We start from the raw sequence: 26,979 nt of genomic DNA, 5'->3' as shown, positions 1-26,979 counted from the left end.
AGTTTGCTGTACTGGACTCTAAACCTTAATTAATTTCACATGTATTGTTGACATTACCAAATATTATCTGCAAAAAGAACAGTACAAAGCAGTACAAAGCAGTACAAAGCAGACTTAACCCTAGACTTTGAAGCCAATAAAGTGCATAGAAGCTCTTCAAATATTAGTCAAATATTTACATTATTATTTAATATTATTATGAATTTAAAACAGGTATGTTGTTGGGGGGTGGGGGGTGGTACAGTAAAAAGTACTGCCTAATGCAGTTCCCTCAGAGACACCCAATTACCTTGCACATGAAAGCAATCACAGCAGCATCGCACAACTCTGGCAGATGTAGCACGTGACTCTGGTTTCTGATTTCTCATAACAGCATATGGTGATGAGTCCGATTAAAAGCTTTGTTATTATACAGCCACAGCATCTGACAGCACAATGCATGGTGGATTAAAGAGCTTTAACATAGCATTTATGTTTCTGGAGAAATATTTATTTTGTTGCCACAAAGTACAAGGTTGTTGCTAGCTAAGTTAAGCTTAATATGATCTCATGCAGCCAGAAGGAAGCAGATATATTTGGTGGTTTTTGGTGGTTTTTTTAATATGTCATTGAACGAAACTTTAAAAATGAGCTTCTATGTGGTTTTCATATCAATGTTTTATAATCAATGTTGACATATCTTGAAAAACAATACTTTTGCTATTATGTTTCCTTTCAGGCTGGAATAAACGGATTGAATATGAACCAGGAACAGGAAGCAGGCAGCTGTTTCCCAAAATGCATCTGGAAACTTGTGATGGCCCTGTCTCTTCTGTAAGAACAACTGTAGAGCTACAGACAAACCACATTGGAAAAGGATGTGACAGGGAGACCTACTCAGAGAAGTCTTTACAAAAGCTTTGTGGTATGTTGTTTAGGAAAATACAGTTATTCGATTAAGTAGTGGGAAGTAAAACCTTTATTTTTATTTTCTATTTGGACAAAAATACGTTTATTTGTCAAATGAGGTGTAGTTTTTTCTGAGTGTGCTATAAAGTCTTTTATTTGGAGAAATACAACAACAGATTACAAAATACCTGCAGTGTGTAACGAGCCAAATTCCAAGAAATTGTCACATTTCACATTAGGTCAAATCATTGAACAGTGGGAAAGTGGAGGCAGTCAGAAATATCAAGGACACTCAGGATTCCCGTATCCACAGGGAACAGAATGATGGTCAGGTTTAAAAAGATACCAGAAGATAGCTCTTGCAGTTAGTAGTGGTTGTCCAAAGGCCACAGAATGAAAGGTTTTTAACTTCAGGAGGACTGCTAAGAGCACCCTACATCAATCAGCCGCTCAAATGGCAATACAGGCTCAAGAATCTATCAGAGCAGTCATGCAATATCTCCATCGCATGGGCTATGATTGATTTGTTTCAAGAAGTGATATTGCGCAAAGAAAACAATGAGCACAGTAGAGAGCACACAAGCAATTAAAAAGGTTCAATTTTAATATAGTTGGGATACATGTGACTTGAAAAAAAGTCTGGGAATTTCAAGAAAAATAAGGAAAAGTACATTTCTTACAGTGTCTTAGTTACTTACTTTATGATGTGAACCCCCAACACTTGAAAAGTATTTTGGATATGGTGTGAACTTTTTTCAACCCATGATTTTACTTTCCTCGGTAGGTACTAATGCCCATCCCCATCACAATCACCATCGTGTCTATAAAGCAAATCTTGGTTTGTACGGGTGGGAAGTTTTGAATGACAGTGAAACAAAATTGCAGGGTGAGGGAGTTTTCCACAATGAAAATAATAAAACAGTGCCAGCATGCTAGTGCCTTGCTACAACCTATAGACATTCAAATAATGATTGACACAGCTACAGCTACTAGTTTCAGTATTTCTGTGTTTCTTGAGAAAACTATTGTTCAATCATAATTTAAATTATAGGTGTCTATTTACTTATGGCCAAACACAGAACTGGTTGTGCCAAATCAGCAGTACTACAAAAAGCTTAAGGAATGGCCCTTAAGATGTCTTGATAACCTAATCTAAATGCATTCGGGTCCTTGCTAACTTGTTTTGTATGCATGGTTTACTGCTAATCAGCCTTTCAAAGCTCTACCGTCATTATCTAATAGAATATAAAAATAAATTGTGATTGCTTTTTAAAACGAAATCAATTTTGAGTAATGTTGAAAGACACTACAAAACAGAATACATTACACTTACTGGAGACAGCTTTCTTATTTCATTGTTTTTCACATCCATTAAAAGAACTAATTTAAAATAGTCTAACTATGTCAATAACTTTTTGCCAAACTATAAAGAGAAAAAAGTTAATAGAAACAAAACTTCACAATAGTGGGTGAATAATAGCCCAACTAGACTCATTGTCCTAACAGATGGATTCATTCTTATTAAGCTTAAGAGCTTTTAATAGAATATTGCTGCTCTTTACAATACCCCTAATATGCTAAGAACTGAGGCTCATTAAGGATTCTTAAATGAACTTCTAACCTAAGTAGTGAAAATCAAATCTTTGTTATTTTAACCTATGTTATTATAAACTTAATGTAAAATCTGAATATAAATACTTAGTGTAATTTTAATTAGTACACATACAGTATGTAATGCTGCATGTGTACTCATGAAAACTACACTAACAATGCTTATAGTTAAATAGAATGCAAGTGAGTGTGTTCATTATTAAATATTGACTTTTTTCTCTGTTTTTAGTACTCTAAATAAAACTAGATGCAGGAGAGACACTGAAAAGATACTGAGAGACACTGAAAAGCTTTAATTTGGCTTTCACATTACAACATTTTTCATACTTTTTTCAAGAAATGTTTCATTTACAGGATAAAAAAAAGTGTTTGAAAGCTTAACCATAAACTGGTCTCCTTTAAAGCACAAATATTTAAGTAAAAAGGGAGAGGAATACATACTTCTTCAGAGGACTATGTTTACATTTTACTTTGTAAAAAGGCACTCACCTTGGAATTGAACTGTATAATTTAATCTACAATTCAGAGTATTTTAAAGCATAGAAGGATAGATACCAAAGTATCGATGAGACGTTAAAGATCTTTTTTTCTTCTCCGCATTTCTTCTTGTTTGTTTTGTTGGGTGCGGGGTGTTTCAGGGGCCTCATCTGGAAGCACAGACCTGCTTCCTGCCCCGGGTGCTGCCACGAACTGGACAGCGACTCTACTGACAGACAGCGGACGGGACAGCGACCTAATATTTAAGTTTGATGGCCGGCAAGCCGCAAAGATTCCTGACAGAGTGGTGCCAAAGAATCTGACCGACCAATTCACCATTGCCACGTGGATGAAACATGGACCCAGCCCTGGTCTTCGAGCAGAAAAAGAGACCCTCCTGTGCAATTCAGACAAAACTGGTAAAAAGCATTTCATTGTGCTACTTATTTCTCCATGACATATCTTTTTTTTTTATTAAGTGGGGCTGTACATTATTTTTCTGTTTTTTTTTACCTTAAGACTTTAGAATGGCCGGCCTCTACCCAGCACTGACAGGGACAGGAACAAAAATAACTCAGGGACTTCTTTGCCATTTTGTATTTGACACACTGTGAGCTCGACTGTACCTTGCAGAAGAGTTAGCATGACTGGAAGTGTGGTGCTCCTGCAATGACATAACTTCAAGCTCTCTGAGCCCAGCATGTCATGGACGATGCACTGCCGGCCTTGAGCTCTGCCACTTGTTGGATCTCAGTCACAGATGGCTATTTAAATACATCATGGTTGAAGTGGTGATTCAGGCCCAGTTGGTTTACTAGTTGAGTTACTCTAGAGGTTAACTTGGCCATGACTGTAAAACTATTTAGCGTGTAGATTTTCCACACACACACACAAAATCATCTTTTCTTGTATTCAAGTATTCAATAGTCAGACACATTCATCTTGTCTCTGTGGCAATTTATTTCAACAGCCCTGATGTTGTCTTGGTCATACTCTCAATGCAATGAAAGGTCATGCATTCACCATGGTTTAATGGATTGCTGGATTGCCTTTATTCCATTCCAGTCAAAGACTTTAGGTCTACAGAGTTTCTTATTCATGTTATTCAATTAATAATCCATTAACAAAATAAATATTGAATTGCTTAAGCTAAAATACAAAATTGAATGAATTAGGTGCATTTGTTTAGATTCACATTCTCAAGATCTTCTTGTTTAGGATGGAAAGACTGAAGCATGGAAATGCTTATAACTTTACAGTGTGTAAGACGTAGACACCAATTTGTAATTCTTCTCTCCAATTGGTTTGCCCAAGGTTCAGATTGGCATACAGAGGTTTTCCTCTGAGGCGTATTTTTGGGTGATTTGATGTTTTGTTTTAGCTTGTAAACTGTTGGATGTCAGCAATGTGACCAGCTTTTTTAAAAAAAGGTCTTGGTTTGAAAATATGCCAAATATGTCATGTTGGCGATGGTACTGTACTTCTGTAGAGTTTATTAGACAAATCTGTCTGATTATTGATTGGCTTTTATGTGTCTATGTCAATAATCAAGTGAGATAACCAACATTCAATTATATTTTATAATAAGAAATTCATAGTATGTTGACGTAATGAGGCATTTCTTTATCTTCATGAAATATTCCATTATTGTAACTCAAGGCTTGTAAATATAGAATGTCTAAATCATATTTTGTAATACAGAATTTCCTTCAGTAATACTAAGAATACATTTGTGTTTAAATTTTCTGTATTTTATGTGGAGATTATTGGTAAAATATAGACCCTGTATTGTTATAATCTTCTCTTTAATATCCATAAAAGTTGTTTTCCTGTTTGCAGTTCACTGTATTAAAAGTATAACTAAAGATATAAATGTTTTGAACAGGTTTTTGTCTATTATTCGATATGGACGAAAGCCTTAGGTGATGGAAATACACACCACGGCTAAGAAGCAGATTTTAGAAAGTGCAAAGAATTTCATTTCAATCCCTGTCCTGTTTATTCATGCTGGATGAAAACAGAACTTCAGACAAGAGCCCTGTTATTTACAGTAGCCTTTACAATAAAATAGATACTGATCTGCACCTTACTTTTCTTTCATTTACTGCAGAGATGAACCGTCACCATTATGCTCTGTATGTGCACAACTGTCGACTGGTGTTCTTACTTCGCCGAGATTTTAATCAGGTTGACACTTTTCGTCCCGCTGAGTTCCACTGGAAACTGGATCAGGTAAGCAGCCTTCTTGCATTCTGAGACCTTACACGGATATTAATGTTGGTGGCTCTCGATGCGTACTGATTGTTTTCCTTTTTTATTTCAAATCTTGAAGAGCTAGGGCTTTTAAGAGAATAGTTTTACCTTGCTTCTTAGATAAAGGGTAAAGAACATCTAATAAATTAAATGTTTGGTGGGCATTTGTGGCAGAAGTCAAGCGGCACTACTCTTGCTAATGGTATCTCAGGCTGGAGACAAAGCATTGAGAGGGATTTCTTTGTAACTGGACTTAGAGTGAGCTAAAGGCTGAGATAGAGTGTCTGCTTTTTCAGACAAGGAGGAATGCATTCTGCTTTAGTGTTTTTTTTTATTATCTTGCAACTCGAAGTGTTTGCATCTAAATTGAAGATATCTGCACACATTTCTCTCCAGAATTATTCAGTAAGCAAGTCATGGGTAGCCTTGAGTCCTTACTGTACATTGTATGATTGCTGATTGGGAAAATATAGTTGAATTTCAGTCTAGTTAACTGCTTGCAATTGGATGATCTTGAGCAAATGGCACAGGAGTTCAATAGGAATGTGAGATTTAATTTATCACAGCCTCTGTTTAGTTGAGGGAGGATTTACTAGGGCACTCAAAATGATGATATGCATCAGCAGAAGGCATTAATTCACCATGCATCTACCATTCCAGTACATCTCTCCTGAGCTAGGCAATTGAGGACAAGGGACCTGAAAAGGATGGGATAGAAAGCCAGAAAAGAAGATTTGGTCTCTTAACTTATTCATCATGCCAATTATTTTCTGCTCTATTAATTACTTTTACCTACCTGGTAGTAAGGTCTACCTTTATTGCAGATTTGGGCACAGGAAAAGTAAAACCCCAGGGTTAGAATTAATGGAATTTTAAAGCCTTCTTCATCAGTTTTCCTAAAAATTATTATAATGCCCACCCCCTCTTTATTTATCAGAGTTTTTTAATTGCCAAAGAACAAAATATAATCGCAGGCGGTTTAGCAGAATTCATGAACTGTAATCTGGCGGCATGAAGATGATCCTTTGGGACATCAACTCACAGAGCCTTCAATTAACAAGCTGTTGAGAAATCTGCTTCCTGGCAGAAAACTTTGCACAATGTGTCAGTGTGATTCTGAGGTCCTCCACTTAAGTGTGGTTCATTTTTGCAAGGCATTCACTACCTGTTTTCCTTAGTAATGAACAGGTATAGAATGACTGTGCATGGTTTTATGCATGTTTGATATTTTCATATTGCTTTGCTAGCTCTTTTTCCGAAATCTGTTCCCTGTAGTTTTTTTTCCTTAGGGTTTAACAGCATTTGGCAATCTGCAAGGCTGTGTGCTTTTACAAAGTGTGTATGAACAATAGAGCTCTATCCTATAAATTTTGTAAAATGTTTCCCCTAAAATGTTTGAGTAACAGAAAGAAGAGTTACACAAAATCTACATTTAACTAACCTTAATGTTTATTGCACATAAGTATGTATATATAGTGTAGTATACTGCAATTTGATATACATTTTTTCACATAATGAATACATACAAACCTTGCGAGTTATACTGTATATAACGTTTGAATACTGTATACATGAGAACCTTATAGTACTAGAATACAGAGGTATTAAGGAGAATGAATTGGACAAAATGGGTCTCCAAACAACTTATTGCTTCCTTGGTTGTGCAGATGGCAACTACAGTACATGGTATAATTTATTTTAGAAAAATTGCCTTTTAGGTTATTTCCTGGGAACATTCTAGCTTGTTATTAGAGGAAAGGGCATCAGAATGTAATAACTTTGGGTAAAGCTGAATATCTAAGTGTTGACTATCAGTGTAAGCCGGTGAAGGAGTCAAGCTCCGGAACAGCTGAGGAAAAGGGATGGTAAGAAATTGAGTGAGTGAATAATAGGGAATTAAGTACCTAGCCGGTGGTGCTTAGAAAGCCATGGCTGACCAGTAAGGAGAATGGGGAGCCTGGCTTGGGGTCCAAAGGAACTTGCACCCAGTACTACCACAGGTGCACCTGAGACCGGGCTGAAGCATGAGCCCCTGAACGATCGGATCCCGAGCGGGGCTCCAAGAGAAGGACAGGGGGAAAAATGGAAGAGCTATCTAGACCCAGTGCGGTGTGTCTATTCTGGGTGTAGTGCAGCCAACCTACGAGGCCGGACAGGAGGCTCCATCTCGGAGCGGTCCCACCAAAGGACACTGGGGCTGGGCTCATTCAACACACATGCCTAGAGGGGGTCAGGTATGCACTGTCAACACTGGCTCCTGGAAGGCAGTCCTTTAGGAAAGCACCTGGAATGGCACGGAACGGAGGTATGACAGGTGCCACCTGGACCGGGCTGAGGGAGCCCACTGCTGAGGTCCAGATCCAAAGAGGGGGTCCCAGTTTCACTTCCACACTTGACAACCTGCAGCCTCTGAATGGCACAGCCACGGGCAGACCCCAGGTGCAGCACTAAACTGTAAACCAGAAACCGGAAGGGCTCTACTGGGAAAGCTGGAAGAGCCTCTGGAGGAGGACTGAGAAAGGGAGACAGAAAGAAGGAGGTGAAGCGGTTTGAGAGAGATGCTGAAAAGAGGTTTGGCAGAGGCAGCCCAAGGTGAGCACTGGGACAGCAGATGAAGGGAGCTGCCTAGATAAGAGGCTGACCAGTGGAAGCTGGGTTCAGGAGTCAAGAGAAACTGCTCAGAGAGCAGCCACATGGAGGCAGTCAGGCAGAGTGAGACTGCACGGAGTAAGGTCTGCTTCAGTGGTTAGACGAAGGTAGTCTGCTGTGAGCACTGGGATTCTGGACGACTGAAGCTCCTCAGGGATGGAGCCTGATAGCAGCGGGGTCAGGCAGCGGGGGAGAGGTCTGAGGTTCCAGACAGGGAAGGACTGCATGAAGTAAAGACTGCTGACCAATCGGGCCGAGGAAAGAGGCCGGACTGTGACGTGCATGTAGGCAGTACTGCCTGTGAATGGTTACTGATGAAGCACTGCTACAGAGTTGCTTGCGAATTACATAGAGTAAAGGGATGATGGAATAATTGAGGGCCCTATTAGTGATGGAGGAGGACAGACTGACGGGGAAGTGGTCTCGGCAGAGAGCCATGGAAAACCTGGAGCCCGCATGAGAATGCTTCCGGTTTCCCAGGGCAACCGCAGACAAGGTGACACTGCAGGATGGCGATGAAACAATAATCAGATGTACATCTAAAATTGGGGGAATTAAAAGCTGTAAAAGGAGTGTTTTGGTACAGCTAAAACCAATATTTGTCTAATAGGGAAGTTAGAATCTGGACATTTTTATTAACCCAAGCAGCATTGAACATGCATCGAAATTACTAATGATTTAGAGAACTTAACAGCCTTTTTAGAAAGGTGTTCAACAAGAAAACATCCCATTCCTAACGCACATTGGATAACCTGTGGTGTTTTGATAATAAACCATTTCCAGTGTTACTCTACTTCATTAGAGCACCGTCAGTGAGCAGGATGTCACTAGAGCTTTCAAATCCTAATTTACTTGTCATCTTCAAAACACTAATGAATAATACCCTGGGAAACTAGGAATCTTAGTTGTTACTATGTCATGCTTCACTTGCTTTTTTTGATATTACAAAAAACACTTGCATTGTTTCAAATAAAATCCCTTCTATTTACTCACATGTTTATGATGCTTTAAAGCACCACAGTGTTATAGTAAAAATGCTTTCCATTGAAGAACCTCGGTAGGTAATTTGATGCTTATCATAATGCATTTACAAATTAAATAATGTTTCTCTTCAGCGATTATCTTGTTTGCTGTTTATCAATTAATTCAAACTTTTGTTTATTTTTCACTGTATTTAGAGCTAGGAATTGATGCTCACAGTTAATTTCGCTTTAATTGATTATAATGCAGCGAAAGAATGGATGAATTAGTGTTTACACAAGTGTGAATTAGACTGTCCACTTAATACGTTTTTGTATGGGAAGCATACAGAATAAGGTTAGCTGGGAGCTTTTGCACCATTGAGCATAGAAATTGAATACACATTCAGATGGGTCGATGAAGAACATATTACATAACAGTACACCAGAGGTGTTAGGTCATCTCAATGTGACCAGCACCTTTATCCTTGGTGACTTGAATACAGAGAAAAACATTTTTCACAGCTGCAAGAAGCACTTTGGTCACCTGAGTATATATATTCATCCATCCATTTTCTAACTGCTTTATCTAATACAGGATTGCAGGAGAGCCAGAGCTCACCCTGGCTAGCAAACAGGCCATACACACAGAGACAGACATGCACACACCTGTTAAAGCAAGGACCACTAGACTCAGGAACAGCTTCTACCCCTCTGCATCTTCAACGGCTAACTGCGGCACCTTAATACACGTCTGCAGTACGTACTTTTTACATAGTCTACCGTTTTTTTTTCTTTTGTCTCACTACTAGGGATCAGCGAGATTGAGAATTCCAATGTACGTGTTCTTATGGCAATAAACTACTCTACTGTACTGTAATCCCACCAGGGCCAATTTACCCAGAAGCCAATAAACCTATCAGTATGTCTTTGCACAGTGGAAGGAAGCCAGAGCAGAACCTACAAACTCCACTCAGTACCACAGGTTTGGGATAGAACCCAGGGCCCCAGCAATACTACCCACTTTGCCACCATGCCACCCTTCTACAACACAGAGAACATCATAGACTGAAGTATAAAGACTTTCAAATTTAAAGTGTGCCTTCAATTAGGCCCGTGGGATGGAAAAATTATTTACATACAGAATGCATATACATTTGTAGACTGTTAAATTCTGATGGAAACAGAGAAAGCCATAAAATATTTTGACTGCATTCAATATTCACAAACATAAGAACATAAGAAAGATTACAAACTAAAGGATACCACCCGGCCCATCAAAATCATTTGGCTGAAAACCAATTCAAGGATTTCTTGAAAAGGGCCAGAGAATTACCTTTGGTGACATTTGCTGGATATCTTGATCCCAAAACTACAACACTTTGCGTAAAAATATTCCCCTGTTCTTAGTTTTAAGTGCACTTTATTTTATTATGTTTTATTTAAGTAAATAGTATGATTCACTATTGATTCTAAAGCCTGTTGGACTGACTACCACAGTCTTTGAGGATTTTGAATACTTTAATGAAATCTTCTTATACTCTTGTTTGTTCAATGTGTAAAAACAGGTCATATTATTATCAAACATAATACATGGTGTCTGAAAGAAAAACTGACAATTCTGATGCTTCAGGTATGATTGGTCATTGCTGTCTTGTATAAAATGGGTCAGGACTTTGTAGTTTGGATAAACACAGTGTCTTGTTAACCACAGGCTGCCATATTTAAGGAAAGTGAAAGAAAAGTAATAAAACAAACAAGGGAAGCAAAACAGCAGTTGATTTAATCAAGCCTGGATAAACATAATTAAAAACTTTAGGCTCCTGGGGATTTCAAAGCCTTCTGGAATGTTAACTACAGCAGTGCATATGTGCCTTATATACAATTCCTATCACAGTGTGGCTCCTGGCATACTTTAATTGTAGAAACAGATGAAAAAATTATTGAACACTTAACATTTTTTTTTATTATTATTTTAGGCATCTACCTTCTATGCCTTCAGTCTTAATTTAGAAATGAATGCTTCCCATCCTAGTATTTTTGTAATTTCCTTTTTGGAACTCACATTAAATATTGTTTACAGCACCTCTTGTAACTCAAAGGACATAAATATAATTCTAAGCTTTCCTTTCTTCTGATGCACCTGAAAGTGATAAAAAAATTCAATTACTTGTCAAATGATGTTTCATAAAATGTGTCAGTAAATGTTCACAGTATAGTGCAAGTGGGGATAGAAAGGGATGTTTAATAGACTGTATGCCTATTATCTAAAACTTGACTGATCTCGTACCGTACAGATATTATACCGTAAACATGCTTTCTTAAAGTTTGGATGCCAGTTATGTGGTTTTGAACTATAATATCAGAAGACACTGAAGGTCTGAAACTGCATTTCCTTAGATAAGACATCTTCAATGAGAAAATCAGAAAAGCACCTTTAAGAAAAGATAAATCAGAAATGAAAAATGGGATGAGTTCAGCTAACACATCCCAAAAACGGAACAAGTTGCCAACAACAAAATTCCTCAGTCTTTAATTTCCGCCTGCCGCAATTCAAAGCTAACACATTTTCTTCACCTTTGTTCCATTCTCTCTGCCTTTTGTAATCCCCTTTCTGTGTTGACTATCATGCCACAGCAGCAGCTGACAAAATACTATAGAAAGTGAAAAAGAGATGCTCTATGACTCCAATAATGCATTCTTGTGCTGCTGGACTTTTCTTTTTCATTAATGAAATGCAGATTGGCAAGCATCGTGGCTGTGCAAAACTAAACACCCAGGGTGCTGTGACTTCATTAAGCTTTTCCACGGAAACTTGAACAAAAAATTATTTAGAATGCTCAGACTCGGGGAACGTCTGGAGATGTGTCTGGTTTGGCTGAGTCTCAAGACCAGACCACTTATAAGTGAAAGCAAGCAAGAAAGGCAGCAGCTCATTCTGGCACACAAACTGGGTTCTCCCTCACAACTCATTGCAGCTGCACTAATGATGATGCTCCTAAAAAATGTGTGGCAACTCTGTTCACCTCTTTGGCGTTTTACTATTCAAAACTAAAATTCTGGATATAAACTGTTCTAAAAAAGGTGACATATCAAGCACTTCTAGCCATTTTTTTTTCGCTGTTCCAGTGCTAATTAATTCTGTTGCTAATAGAGGAATGTTTTTTACTGTTTATTGCATTCATTGATGGCAAAACCATACAGAAACTCAGCTATAGTGCATTAAAGATGCTCCGTGAAGTTGCCCCCCCCTACAGACAGCACAAACGATGAAACCCACCTCATTCATTAGTGCTACGTTTGTGCCGTCGAAAGTAGCGTTTGTGCTGCTTTCGTTTCTGAGATATAGCGCCTTGTTTTTTTCGGGGTCGTGATGTCACTCAGCTCTCCTACAACATTGTTAGTGCTGCGTTTGTGCCGGTCTGTGCCGTTGAAAGTAACTTCCCAGCTTCTTTCTTCCCCGAGATATAGCCCCTTTTTTTTCGGGTGATCACGTGACTGTGCACTATGACTTTGACCTCCAGGGACCCCATTTGCTGGGTTCAATCGCTCCATTACTGCTGCTAGAATATCAGTTCTGCAATTGTGTGTCTCTGACCGGGTGGAGGGTGGCGGTTGATTGTGCTTTTAATACCAGTATCTTCTGAGGGTTTGTGTGACCATGAAAATTAAAATTGTCACCAATATCATTCCCTAATCAGAAAAGTTGCGGATGTAGCCTTAAAAGGTGAACATTATGAAGCAGCTGCTTGTTCTTAGAAAGAGTCTTTAACTAGCACGTCTCAATATTAGTATCAGAGGGCTTGAACTTGACAGACGGGGTTACTGGAGGTCAAAGTCTCCATGCATGGTCACGTGCTCACCCGAAAAACACAAGGCGCTTTATCTCAGAAACAAAAGCAGCACAAACGTAGCACTTACGAATGAGGTGGGTTCCATCGTTTGTGCTGTCTGTAGAGGGGCCTACTTCACGGAGCTCATTAAGCTTACTAACCTTGAAGAACATTGTTTTTATTTAAATTGTGGTATCTGTATATGCTGGCAACACAGAAAAAGGAAAACCCAATATTATATTTGAATAAACAGACTCACTGTTTTGCAATTATGGTTGATTCAGGGGAAAAATAATTTGTAGGTACAGTAATTAGGGAACATCTGACATGGAATGATTTCAAGCTGCACCAGTTACAATAAGAACATAAGAAAGGTTACAGGCGAAAGCAGACCATTCAGCTCATCAAAGATGGTTTCGTTTGGGCAAAGAAGTGTCTCCTGTTCTCAGTTTTAAGTACACTGCCTTGAAGTTTTCACTTGCGTCTTCCTTGAAGTTTACACTTGTGTCCTTTGGTTTGTGCAATACTGTTTGTTAACGCATTTGTGGATTTTGAAAGCTTGAATAATGCAGCTTTACATAATGAAACCGGGGATGTATGTGTAAAAGAAGACATGATTAATGTGTAAGCTTTTAATTTTCTTCAAATACTCAAAATAGTAGATACAATGCTGTGTCACTCAGTCAGGCACTTCCTGTCGACACTTGTAAGCATCCTAAATATACTTTCATTAGCTGATTATTTTTCTCCATCCGTTGCTCATTTCTGTTGGAAATGTAACTTTTATGTGATACACATGATATTTCTAAAGAAAAGGTTAGTATTCCATTTTCTACCTTTGCAGGTCTTTTCTTCCACACACTTATATAACATTCATCAGTGAGACAACAGCTGCTTTTAGAATGAAGGACAGCTTAAATCTTCACACTGAGCATTGCTTTTGTAATATAGTTTTACAGCTTTATTGCAGTGTATTAAAGAGCCTGAATTTCTTAGCTTTGATCATTCACTATAATTGATTTGCAGGATCTTTGAAAAATGTGTTTCTTTCAAAAAATATTGACTTGATTATATCTCTAATGCATTTTTGTCACTAACATGCCAGTGCTGTAACTTTTACTCCAAAATGTTCATGATTTGTATTCAATAAAACAAATAACAGCTTCTTTACTTCCCCAAGGCGGGGAAAATACTACATAAGTGAAACATTGTGGGTGAAGAAGGTCTGGTTGGTATTGATGTACTGTATTGTGTGAAAGAAATAAACAACATTGAAGCTTAAATGTACTGAAATGAAATTAGAAAGGGTTTAATTAAAAAATAGAAACACAAAAACCCATTCCTGTAAACATCTACATAATAAGCACAGATTAAAACTTTTATGGCATGCTTTTTTTTCCCTAAGGTGTCTTGGACCTATGTACTCATAACCCACTTAAGGACTGGATTTTACATTGGGTTATTAGGGTAGATGTTCCATTTTAACTGAGCCAGTATCCAGTATAGTATGGTGTAATTACTATTGAATATTACCTTGATTTAATTAATATGTAACACAGGTGGAAATAAAAAGGTATGAAAATGTGCTAAAACTTTGTCAGATAAATAACTCAATTTATATATGACACAATTAATTGCTATTTATGCTTTCTGGTTTTTCGTCAAAGTAAAGGAATTCAATGTATACAAAAAGGTATTTTTCATTGACATTATGAATTATGTTTGTAAAATACTGCTAAAGAGACATTCATAATCTAGAAGCAATCTTTATTGCAGGGCATTAAAAAAGTTGTTTCTCAAGTGAATACAGCACAGTGTTTTTGGTTCAAACAGTCATGACGTTATATGTACTCACCCGATTTAAAATTAAGAAATGCATGAACATTATCCTAAAGGTGTTTTTCATGTGCACCTGTGGAATAATTAACCAAATCAGGGAAGTGATGACCAGTCATGCCTTATCGATGGATGGCTGAGAGATCAATTTTGAGGATATTGAAATTTAAGTTCTGTTCCTTTCAGATTCGAATTGAGACTCATGGCACCCAGAGAATTCTGAAAATGAGATAAGGTGTCTGATAGCTTTAAGAAAAAATCATAACCATACCAAATGTTTGATTAGGGATGATTGTTCATCCCCTGGGTCTCAAATTGGGTTTAAGTACTTTATTGCTTTGTCCTACAGAATTATGTCGTTATCTACATACATTTTAGGAATTATGGGTTGTTGACTTGTTTGCAACTTTTCTAAACTCAGAATAGTGGACCCAATGGAGAAAATGTCCCCCAGTTTGAATTAATCTGATTAGCAATACCAGTCTTTGATGGCTATGAGATCATTCTGCTCACCATGTACTGCTGTTTGCAGTGTCATCTCTGAGTTATGCACAGAACATTATGAAGCATATTTCCTTTCAACAGTTTGTGAGGTCAAGATAACAGTCCCATATCTTTTTTCCCACATCACAGTCCAGAATACATTCCCACTTTACAGCATTCTCCTTCACACCTTCCGAAGGTTTTCCAAATGTCATATCCTATTACATTTCATTAGAATGCACACCTAATAGTTCTTCTTTTCTGTTTTGTAAAGCCATACTTTTATAAACTATTACAAATTGCGTTTACACAGCCTTCTGATCTGCTGTTAATTCAGCGCAGTCAGATGCTTTCCCTTCTACATAAGTCATTGATCTGGTTGGGGGGCTAAAGATTGAAGTCTAAAGGAAAGAAGGCAAATTCCTGACAGTGTCCTTCTAATGTGTTTGTCAAACATGACTGTGGCAGAGCGAAGTCCAGGCAGAGTTAGATAAGCAAAGCCAGAGACCACAATGAGGTCAAAAGGATTTCACTGAGGAACATGGCACAACATAAAGAAAACAACATGATGGCTTAACAAAAACATCTCTCTAGGCTAATACTAACAAAAAACACAGCAAGCATGCAAGTGTTATATCTGGAGATGAGTCCACAGAATATCAGAATATGCTCAGTGACTGAGTGACAATGTTGAGAGAATACTGCTGATCAACTAATCACTGCACCAGAAGCTTCATGCTCCATCCAGCTGTGTCTAATTGAAGTATTAATTGGCCTCTGGCCTGCTATACATACCCATCAGTATGAAGGGACATTGAAGTGTTTCAGTGGTTAATTCATTGCTATAAAATATGCTATCTTATATATGTTATCTTTAAACTTTTTTAATTTCTGGTTTGTTTTTTGTCAAATACAAAGCGCTGACATTACAAATTATTTTCTCCTCAGGCTAAAAGGAGTGCAATCAAGTCCCCTACACACAATAAGGAAAGATACAGTACTTATAACAGTTGCCTCAAACGTCATTATTCAAGCATTCAGGAAAAGAGGTAAAAAGTAAAAAGCCGAATGCAAAGTAATTAATCTGGTGTAGAACGTTCTGTGATTTTTAAATCTCAGATTTAAAATGTGAGCAATGTTTTAAAAAAGATATTATTGCACATTGATTTTCAATGGATATGTTCTAAAGTAGTTATCGATATTTTACAAAAAAAAAGCACCAAAAATGAAAACAACAGTTTAACATACTGTAGCATCTCTCCCCCTCTCTGCCCCATAACTGGTGGTACTCTCCCCTCTCCTCTAGGGTACAACCAAAAGACAAAAAAGCAAGAATCAGACAGCTATGACAGGAGTGACTGTCAACAAGTATTTGACCAAATTAGCTGCAGGACTCCAAGCCACCTCATTAAAAACACCTCAGGAAGACCCTCATTAAAAATATCTGCTAGAGTGTGAATCTCTTTATCTCTCTATAGTCAATTCGAGAAATGGGAAATACCTTACGGAGCTTACAGTATGTTTACAAAAAATAGTTGGGATAGCATACTGTGTTTTCCTGAACTTACATCTTTGCAACAAATTCCTGCTGATAATTACAGTAATTGTAAAATTTTGGGGCCAAAACACTAAGTACAATGTCTAAGGAGAGACTAGAATAAATTAAATCTAGAATTCTATATAAAAATACCATATTTACTTCACATGGATGCCAAGATACAGGAATGTCAGGATTAAACCAAACAGTGCAAAACTAAGACATAAAAAAAGTTTTAAATTTGGCAGAACTAGGCCTTCTGCAGATATTTCATGCTGCAGAGTGGAAAATGTAATATACAATATGGTCCTTTCCCTTTCTGGATGAATTTGGAAATTCAAGTGTGCATTCTGTCCTAATACTCTAAAAGGCCAGAAAATGGAGTCATGAAACTAAATAAAATTCTAGCTTGTAAGCACATTAATTATTATTATGGAGATGCTAGCCTGAAGAGAATTTGGAAAATGTTCAATTCAGTGCCCACCTGTTTAAAAATGTTGTTAAAGTTGGGAAACATTGTCTACATGTAACAATATATCATCTGCTCAGAGTAATATGCAATGTTGAATTGTGTTACCGGAAATAGGGGTAGAAAACATTATACTGACAGACAGTTGGAGCTATGGTTCTAAAGACAAGGCATCTCTGATAAGTGCCCCCTAGAAGACAAGAAAGCTGTCATAAAATTGTCACAATATTAGTGAAACCTAATCTGAAATGGTCATAGGTATTCCCACTCTAGTTGGTCAAATGCCTTTTCACTATCCAATGAACAAACAGCACAGGAGGAGGTACTATCCTGTAGTTGTGTGTGGAATGGTGAGGAGGTGGGGAATGTTATTAGATGTGAAGTCCCTAGTCAGGAGATATAGGACCATATCTTGCACAAGTGTGGGATTTTTGTCTTTCATGGTCATCACAGGTGGGTGATGGCAATATTAACATTCTGAAATTATTCTTTTTGAATGGTAGTAAGCATCATTTCAAGCAGAAGGGAAGCTAATTGGGGCCAAAGAATTAGATAGATTTCAGAATGGATGTCAGCAGCGCCAGGAGATTTACTCTTTGTCACATCCTGAACTGCCTCCTTTAGTTCCAACAGAGATAAGGAGCCCCTACTAGAGCTGCCTCTTCAGAAGAATGACTAGTAAAATAAGATTAGGGAAACCTTCATGCACTTTCCCCAATTATGCTGAATGTCTGAACTGCATAATTTAGAATGAAGAAGGCGAAATGTGGAGTTTATCTGCTTGGGATCTGACGGCAGTATCTCCAGTGCAAATCTAATGACATCATAATGAATATCTGAATATCTGCCTTCACTGCTGAGGGGTCTCAAAGCTATGATTTTCAAATGCATTTCAAAAAGAACATAATTTTTCTTATTTTCATTTCTTTACCTGGTTGTGTGTCACATAACATTTTTTTATAAAATAGCACAGATGGTTCTTTCGTTTTCAATGGATTTTGAATAAACCTATAAAACTGATTGTTTTCCATCCAAAATCCCACATTTATATCCGTAATAAAAACTGTTCTACCATTATATGTTTTTTTGTCTGGACTTAAGTTGATGGTGGAAAGTTGCAGTATGAAAGCAATTTAGTATGCATTGATTCTCTCACACATGTAAATAAAGGTCCAACTTTTGTTAGTAGAAATATCATTGAAAAGGATCAATAATGACAAAGTCACAAGAAAGCATGCACTTGAGTGATGAATTACAGGTATTTCATTATGGCACATGTCAATATCCCGTGTTTCATTGATTTTCCTGTATATTGATAATACTGCCATTTGAACAAGATAACACAACTCATAAGCAGGATTTAAATGTCCAATCCAGAAATACTGTAATTGCTGCAGCCATATTTTATTGTTCCAAGAGCATGCCAACATTGTGCAATCAATCTATCTATCCCAATCTATCGCCATTGCAATATATTTACTCCATCATTAGTGATGCAAAATGAAACATAATGTTCAGCATTAAAAGGCACTAGTTTAATTCCTAGTTCTTTTTTGTTTTGTTTCATAAAAGATGTATCTGTATTTGTGTGACACAGATTGTCTCTGATAGAAGAAGTAAAGGATCTAAGGGTGCATTCAAAGGATGGTATGATTCTTTTGGAAATGTATATCTGTATTTCTGACCTTTATTATTGCTAAAGATGACATTAGAAAGTCCCTTTATTAAAGGTACATTCATACCTGCACAGTAGTTCCTGTCCTCATGTGACCACATTCAGCTGGTTGACACATATCAACTTAAACTCAGCAAATGATAGACAATGCAAAATCAGCAAAGCAACAGATCAGAATTGTACATATATTTGGACAGAATTATATTTGTGTGTACTATACATTAGAGAAAGAACTAATTACAATTTGGGCAGCAAAAAACATTCAACTAGTCAAAATAATGGGCTCATCAATTAGTACAATGGATTTTTTAAAATTAAAACATCATTACTCTTGAAGTCTGTCACCGCTAATTTATTCTTATCTAAATTTAGTAAGCTCGTATTTCAATATCAACTCTTAGACCCAGGAGAAAAGAAAGCTCATATTCACTCTCCCCAGCTCCCTAGTTAGCATATTCTGATTCCTTGCTGTGTTAAAGTAAATAGAGGGGGAGGCTGGTCTTTGCCCATGTTCATTAGCTTTTGTTGGCAGTTAAAGCATTTTTTCAACAAAACTTCACGAAGTGACTAAAGCTTTTTAGCACTGCAAACAGCATGCTGTTGACAGTGGATTATTCACAGGAGGAAGACGTTAGGACCCCCATTCAGACTGAGGAGATAACTAAGGTGCCGATGCTTAGGTAGAGGTGGCAGTGGGATGCTGGGAAGTGACAGCCTTACTATTGTATTTTCAGGAAGTGACATCATCATCATGGTGGATTATAAATTAATGCAGCAGAGATGAAGGAAAACGTGCTGCTGTCAACCCTCCTGAACTATCTTTAAAAACCCCATTTACTTACAGTGTAAGAGATCAGTATATCTTTTAGTGAGAAACTTACTGCAATGTGAAAGGATATAATTCTTTAGCCATTCAAATAATTTAGAGTTCACAGTTTGCATTCTATTTCAGAAACCAGAAGCTAATTTTATCTGCACATCCGTTTAATTAAAAAACACATTGTCTGTATAAACACAAAGGTCTTGCAGTGTTATGTAGACAGACTCAAATGGTACAGCTCAGCACTTGACAGACAGGGTATCACCACCTGAAGGAAACTTGTCAAGTAATGATATCCTATTTTATCTTGAATCAAGGACGTCAGTAGACTAATGGAAATGTTTGGAGAAATGGACGGTTTGGAGCATTCAGCAGAGAAAAGAGCTAATTCCCTAACTACATTCCTGAAGCTGACTTTGTAGTATTCTTTAAGTAGTGGCTTGATGGGATTCTTGGTTCGTTAAATTATTAGCAACCAAAGAAGGAAAAGTGGTCAAATGCCATTTACTTGTTTGTAATGTTTTTTATGTTCTTGTGTTGTTATTTGTGCCAAAGGGGAAGGTGAACCTTTTCCACTTTTAAAATGGTTTTTAATGTTTTATTTTATATGCACATCATGCTGCTACATTTTTGTACATAATATTCCACCTGATTTTTATTAGTACCATGACATTGCGTCTTTACAGTAGTGTCCCTAAAGGATTATGAGATACTAAAAAGTAGATTATTCTTGCATGATTTAGATGTGTGGTAAATTCAGTTTTATAGTTTTCTGCCCCAAAGAAATTGTATTTCCCTTGAAAATAAATTAGGTTTGTACTTTGCCATCATTTTGCAGTATGACAAATGTGATGCAAATGTAGCTGCAATCACTGACTGTTATCTTTGCCTCTCATCTTTGCATTTTTTAATGCTTTAAGACATTGATGGCATAGTACTGCTCATTAGAACAGGAATGTTAAGATGCATGTCTTTGGCTAAATTCCACTTTGAGCTCCATTTCTCCCTGGTCTGTTGTGTAGTGGGGCTACTGGCATATAATGGCTGCCACACATTACCTAGGTGGGTGCTGCTCTTCAGTTGTGCATGAAGTGGATCTCCTCCTATACTGTATGTGAAGAGCTTTGAAATTCAAAGCACCATACAAATGCAAGCAATTAATTCTAATGAATTTAATTAAAAAAGAAATTGCCTAAAGAAAGCAGTCATAGTGTGATGAATGATAAATTTGAAAAAATCTGCTCAGCCATGGCTTTTTTTGCACTGACTGCAAGGTCATGTAAAAGAGCTTCTTTAGTTTTACAGAAATGACTTAATTTGACTAGGCTGCCAAATAAGCAAATGCTTTATCTGGCTCACTTCCATCCAAATTGCTAAGTATGATAAACTGATCAAAGAGTTTGTGACTCATCTGCATTTAGAAAAGAGAAATCAATCAGAGAAAAAAATGATAGACAATGTGATAGGTCTGTATACAGGCAGTGTTTCCATGTAGAAGAAATCCATTTTTTTCATTGTTCAATATGTATTTACTAAGTACACTTTGCCCTTTGTATTGAATTAGAGTAGAATAGTAATTCTTCATAAATTGCATAAAATAGTGTGAAAACTACATAACTATTATTGTCTTTGTTTTGCATTTGCTCATAAACTGTACTACTGCACACAGTCCAAACTTCAAGACAATAAATGTTTAATCTTTTTCAAGAATTTAGTCCGCATTTATGAGAAACATGATGCATTTTACAGCTTTGTCGGCTTCCAGATAATTTTAATCATCTTCACTGATACATAATGTATATGCATTAATAATTTAAGAATGCAACAATGTGTTTTGAAGGGCGACACAATATAAAATACCAACTTTATGACTTCCAGCTGAGGTACAGTATTAAATAATGTCCTTGAGCCCATGAAACTACACTATTAGCTCCGATCACCTTAATAAACAGGACAAACGATGTCCTGCAACAGTTGTTAAATAGATTTAGTTTGTATTCTTTTCTTTTTCTTGCATCCTCACTTTGAATTACTTTTTCTGCTTTGGAAGTGAGGATCACTTAAGTTAAGTTCTCATGTCTAAATGGCAATCTGAGAAAATGTGGCACCAGGAGAAATTAGTTCTTAACAGCATCCCAAATGAAAAGTTAACCAAGGCTCTCCCTTTTGGTTTCCTCCTGAAAAGCAGACGCATTTAATGACAAAGTAAATGAGATGCTGGTGTCGACCTGCAGCCAACAAGATTTGCATGAACAATACCTGAAGAGATTAAAGCAGAGCCTGGAATTGAGGTTGTGATTTGTGAGTGCCAGTGTGGAAATGAAAATATTTATTGAATCCATGGGAAGGGAATTTGATTTTCTACTGGGATAGAGGGCTTTATCAAAATTTATTCAAAGGAACTTAATGCACATAACCACAGAATGAGCAGCATAGACTAATTTATTAAATGTTTCATTATATTAAACCAAAAAAAGAATATCCTCGAGAAATTTAGATATCATGTCAAGATTTCGGCTCGTTGGCACTAATGCTTGTAGAACTCAGTGTAAATTCTGCCTGCATTCTGCAGATTAGTTTTGAATGTATGTATAACATGTATACTTGGGACCCACTTAATAAAGAGATTCACTACCGGAGGACAACACTGTTCTCAGATTGATATTAGGTTTGGATTAATTGTGTTTATTTTAGTCGAAGTGATCCCTGGCCTTTATATGTGTTAATCCACACGATTTGAGAATTAAATATGAATTCAGGAGTTTGCTTAATGCTACAATGCTTTAGACAGCATTGACAGTGTCATATGATCAATCTTCAAATATGGGAGTTTGTGAACCACCTCTTCTGGCTCTTCATTGGTCATTTATATTCCTTGAGAATTTACAGTCAGAAGCACTTAAAATTGAGAGCACAAAATTAGGTGGCAGCAAAGGGTCATTTTGCTGTTGACTTTTGTCCCCAAGGGAAACGCTTGTAATTGCTGCACTAATTAGTCACTTTGCCTAGCAATAATTTATAGTCACCTTCAAGCATATTAGACACAAAGTACCTTGTGCCTGCCTCTCTCTTTGAGGTCAAGCACAAAAGCAAAGCCCTCTATGGCTGTTTAACAAAAGAAATACGGTAAATGACTGAATATAACCATCATTAATCAATTACAAGGTGGCCCAAATTAGAAGAAACCTAAAACAATAAGACTGCATAGTTGGAAAATTATTAAATGCTTTGCACTGATTACTAAATTAATGGAAGTTAACCCATTAATAGCATTTTGATTTAAAGGATACATTGTCTTGTTTCATGCTTGGAGAATGTTAATGACAATACCATAGTGAGAGTTGAAGATTAATGGTACTGATGGCTTTGATGTGAGTCTTTTGTCTTTAAATGTGCACAGATCCAGCCCAATGAATTCCTATGGGAAGTTATCATGTAAAGTGAAACATGTCTTCAGAGTAAGATAAGGGAAATCTCTTTTACAGCTCTGAAAGTGATGTTTGACAAGCCAGATTCTTTTATTCTATGCGTACTGTGGCATCCAAACTGTCGCCTATCAGAAATAAAGAATGACAGCCTTGTGGGAAATTGAAAATCTGTGTGCTCTGATGTATTATTGTTTCTTAAACCTTTACAAAACCCTGACATTGAAGTCATTGACGATGCTCTGTTTTGTTTCTCATACTCTATTTAGTAGCATATGTTCTATATTGTATATAATATGCATCTTAGAAATGTTTTGTAATAGTCAAGGTGGGTTTCTAATAGAACAATTCGTGAGTAGCTGCCAATATATTTTTCAATAAAATTGTTTGATTTCCTTATCTCTCAATAGTTTAAACTGCCATGCTAGCCGGAATACAGCACAACACAAATGAGTGAAAAGTGGACCTTATGCGTGAATCTGAGTTCCTGAGATAAGCAGACAGTATGTTTTGTTTTAATGGCATTAAAAAGGGATATACATCTTTGCTTCTCCACATTAGCTTAGCAAATATAGTATTGTTGATTCCTTGTCTTTGAAGGATGCTTAAAGGTACTAGGCTGTCAGTAAGTAGTGCAGTAGCTTTTATTTGTGTCTCATGGTGAAATCACCCATTTTAATATTACAGAGTATGATTCGGTGACATGGTGATGAAAAAATCCCCCCAGAACCTTCTGTACAGGAGCTGGGTCTTCGACCTTCAAGTCATTGCACAGTTCTACATTGCCTGAGGGATGTCTCGTTTGAAAATGAGCATGCAGTTTAGTTCTGTGACCCTTTCCTGAAATAGCTCAGATACAGCCAACAAAAAAAGCACAGATCTTCCTCCGAATGTACACATATGGGGTTGGCCTTTTTTTTCACTGCTACTCAATGGAATTTTGTTTGGTGTTGACGTTTTTTGGTTGCTGCTGAAAATTGAGCAGGGGATTTTCAATTCTGCACAGTACATGAAAGCCTGCTTTTCATTCTCACCTTCAAGTCACCTTCGTCTGGGCCTCATCAATCTCCTCTTTCACAATGAATCAGTTCACAAAAGCCGGACCCGGTTTTGTCTTCAGATCTGACAAACAAATCTATAAATAGCGAGAGCTTGTCTGCTACTCCAATTTAATTTACAACCCAACCTGAGAAATAATTTGTTTGAAGTTAATGAGTAGGTGCTGGATCTAACTCTGTAAAAGTTTGACTCCTTAATACCTGCGTTGCAAGAAGGCAAAAAAAAAAAACTTTTAAAAGTGAATTGCTTCTTTTCATACTAACGTAACATACCCAGGAGATAAAGTCTCTTTGATGTCATGTGGAATCTTCCTTGTTGTTATTCTGTATCTAAAATAATGTTGTATTTTTTGTATTTTAGTATATCAGTTCAAAGTTTAGTACAGCTGCAACACCTCATCAACTGCTCTCTTATACTTCAAGAAAGCTCAACATACCCTAACTTTTTGTAAGCCTGTTTTAATGTAGCCTGCCCTGGAGGAATCTGGCCTATTTAAAGAAATGGCAGGTGAGCACAGCTGCAGAAGCACGGTCTAAGGTTTTCCTCACAGCAGTTGCTCTTATTTGATCTAGATAACATGGCAGAACAGTTAACATTGGTGCCTTCCAGCCACAAATCAAAGAGCAATTTCCCAATGACTGACTGATCCTGCCACTTAGAGCAGAAAGCAGTGCAGTTCAAGGATGAATGTCGTCTCTGGTTGGGGGGGGGTTGAGGTAAGAGTATCTTTTTTAATTCTATGTCTTGAGCATTGCAAAGAAAATTGTTCTAACTTTCTAACTTCTACCCCTTAACCAGTCACCAAACTTTCCATTATTTTTTTTTTAACTTCAGTCCTGCATTATTGGTCTTTTAATTACTTTGGGACCAAGGGCCACAGAAAGCTTGCTTAGTCATCAGGACCTGTTAAGATGTTCTGTGACAGAAACAGCAATGCAGGGCTGAACTGCTACCACCTGATGCAGTAAATCAACAAGCTCACACAGGAATTTAACAAGCTACCGGGCTGCCATTTTCACCATACCATAGTGTGTGTCTAGACACTGGGGTGGAGCACTGTGAGATTATAAAATGAACCCAGTAGTGTAATATATGAATTTCACAAGGTTCTTCTCTGTCCTTAATCTTACTTCCACAACTTAAAAAGTTACTGTGGGTCGTTGTAAATTAAATACGTATTCTAAAAAGATGTAAGACATAGACAGATGTAAGTAATGTGAAACTTTAAACTTGTATGTATTGTTAAAGAGTGTGTTTTGCTGTTTTGCATAATTCTCCAGTGAGATTCAGCCTTTCTTTTATTTTAATTTATTTTTGCTAGCTTGTTTTTCACCTATATTTTTGAACATTTTACATATTTCAACATCCTCCAGACAGGTCTTTTAATACTGCATCTGTAGAAGTAGCATTCCTGATTTATGTTTGATTTTTTTCAGTTAATGTTGTGAATAAGGAAACCTAATTTAATGATAAGTCTTCTAAAATAGCTAGATTTTCATCAATTTTCTTAAAGGCAAATCATTTGGTTTAAATGTGCCTCCAATACTTGGCAGTACCACTGGACATTAAGTGCAGCATGATAAATAGGTGAGGTGTGAAAAATCCTCTAGAATGGATGTGATATTCTGCTGATTATTTTACTGATTATTTTACTGTATGTAAAGCTTATAAGAATGTGTTATTATTTAGAAAGCACTCTAGCACATGCTTTTCATCTCATTTTATTCAGATTATGCTGTAATCCTTGTAGCTATGAGTAAAATGCTCTTTTAAAAATCTCACAGATTTGATAACCAATACCGTACAAAACAATTAAATGTTTTTTTTTAAATTAAGTGTACAACAAAAAAAACACACACCCATTGAACTGTAGTTGGCGGTGCTCACATTTTTTATTACAATTCAGATCAATGATGAATAACTTTCGATTCAAATACCTGAAAAAGAAATTACAACTGTATTATTTTATTGTGCCTACAGCCTGTGCACAGCAGAGTGTTAGCTCATTTTGATTAATTACCAGTTGAAACAGACTCTGCAGAAATAAATGTCTTTAAAATTCTCTTGGCATTGTAAATGGGAAAAAAGGCTACTTATAGAAATTTGAATTTGCCATATATGTCTTAAAGGGTTAATTTCACACTCCTCTGTTAGATTTTATATGGACTTTACGAATACAGAGAATCAAGTAGAATCAAGTGTACTACTCTGCTGTGCTTTAACAGAATTTGGAATTCATGGCAAACGAAGCACCTCCTTCTGTTTAACTTTTGGGTACTTCCCTTTCTAGCTATTTTTTCTATATCCGCTTACTGGGAGGTGTTAGATGTGATTCATGAGGAGAGTTTCTGCATTCCATTTCCTGGGCATTTAGCTGTCAGGTTATTTTAGATATGCAATCAAGTGAAAAGCACTGGGATTAAAAAAAATGATTTTGCAATTGATCGGGACCAATAAATATAACCTGAAAACATGGCTATGGGAAGCATACATTTTCCTCTCTCACCGGATGAAATAAGTTTTCTTCATTTCACCCCTCAAGGTGGTGATGAATCATTACAGATTCTTGTAGCTGTTCTTTAATGTGCAATGTGAATCTCTTTGGTTTGATTCATACTGACCCCTCCTTCTGGTGAACACCATCCAAATAATCAAATAATCGATTAATGTAGCTCTTCTTCTATTACTGATTGCTTCATTACTAAATAGTCCAAAATGCAAATGAAACATTCTGAATATGCTGCATATCCATTGAAAAGAAGAGCAAGGTACTCCGACATCCACCCATGGCACCGACAATACATGTTTACACACAGAAGTGTGGCGGTGCTGCAGAGATAATGTAGGTCACACAATCCACCTGCAATACATTTATCAGCCAATAGTGATTCAAATTGTTGGAACAGATCCACCTTTTGGCCTTCCTGTAGTCAGCCATTGTTATGTGTAGGCAATGGAATTTTAGTGCTTTTTTTTTTTGCCTTTTTCTGTCCAGTAGCTCATAG

At 37.0% G+C, this 26,979-nt stretch overlaps 1 protein-coding gene across 1 annotated transcript in view; it reads left to right on the top strand.

Annotated features, from left to right (window-relative positions):
• The window catches only part of clstn2a (calsyntenin 2a), a 237,038-nt gene that overhangs the window by 179,824 nt on the left and 30,235 nt on the right, over window positions 1–26,979 (top strand). The window contains exons 6-8 of the mRNA XM_015360922.2: window positions 719–904; window positions 3,138–3,395; window positions 5,087–5,208. Of these exons, the coding sequence (XP_015216408.2) occupies window positions 719–904; window positions 3,138–3,395; window positions 5,087–5,208 (566 nt within the window). The remainder of the gene's footprint in view (window positions 1–718; window positions 905–3,137; window positions 3,396–5,086; window positions 5,209–26,979) is intronic.

Source organism: Lepisosteus oculatus, chromosome 13 (genome assembly GCF_040954835.1).
Source record: "Lepisosteus oculatus isolate fLepOcu1 chromosome 13, fLepOcu1.hap2, whole genome shotgun sequence".
Classification (NCBI taxonomy): Eukaryota; Metazoa; Chordata; class Actinopteri; order Semionotiformes; family Lepisosteidae; genus Lepisosteus; species Lepisosteus oculatus.
This window is presented reverse-complemented; position numbering and strand designations above follow the sequence as displayed.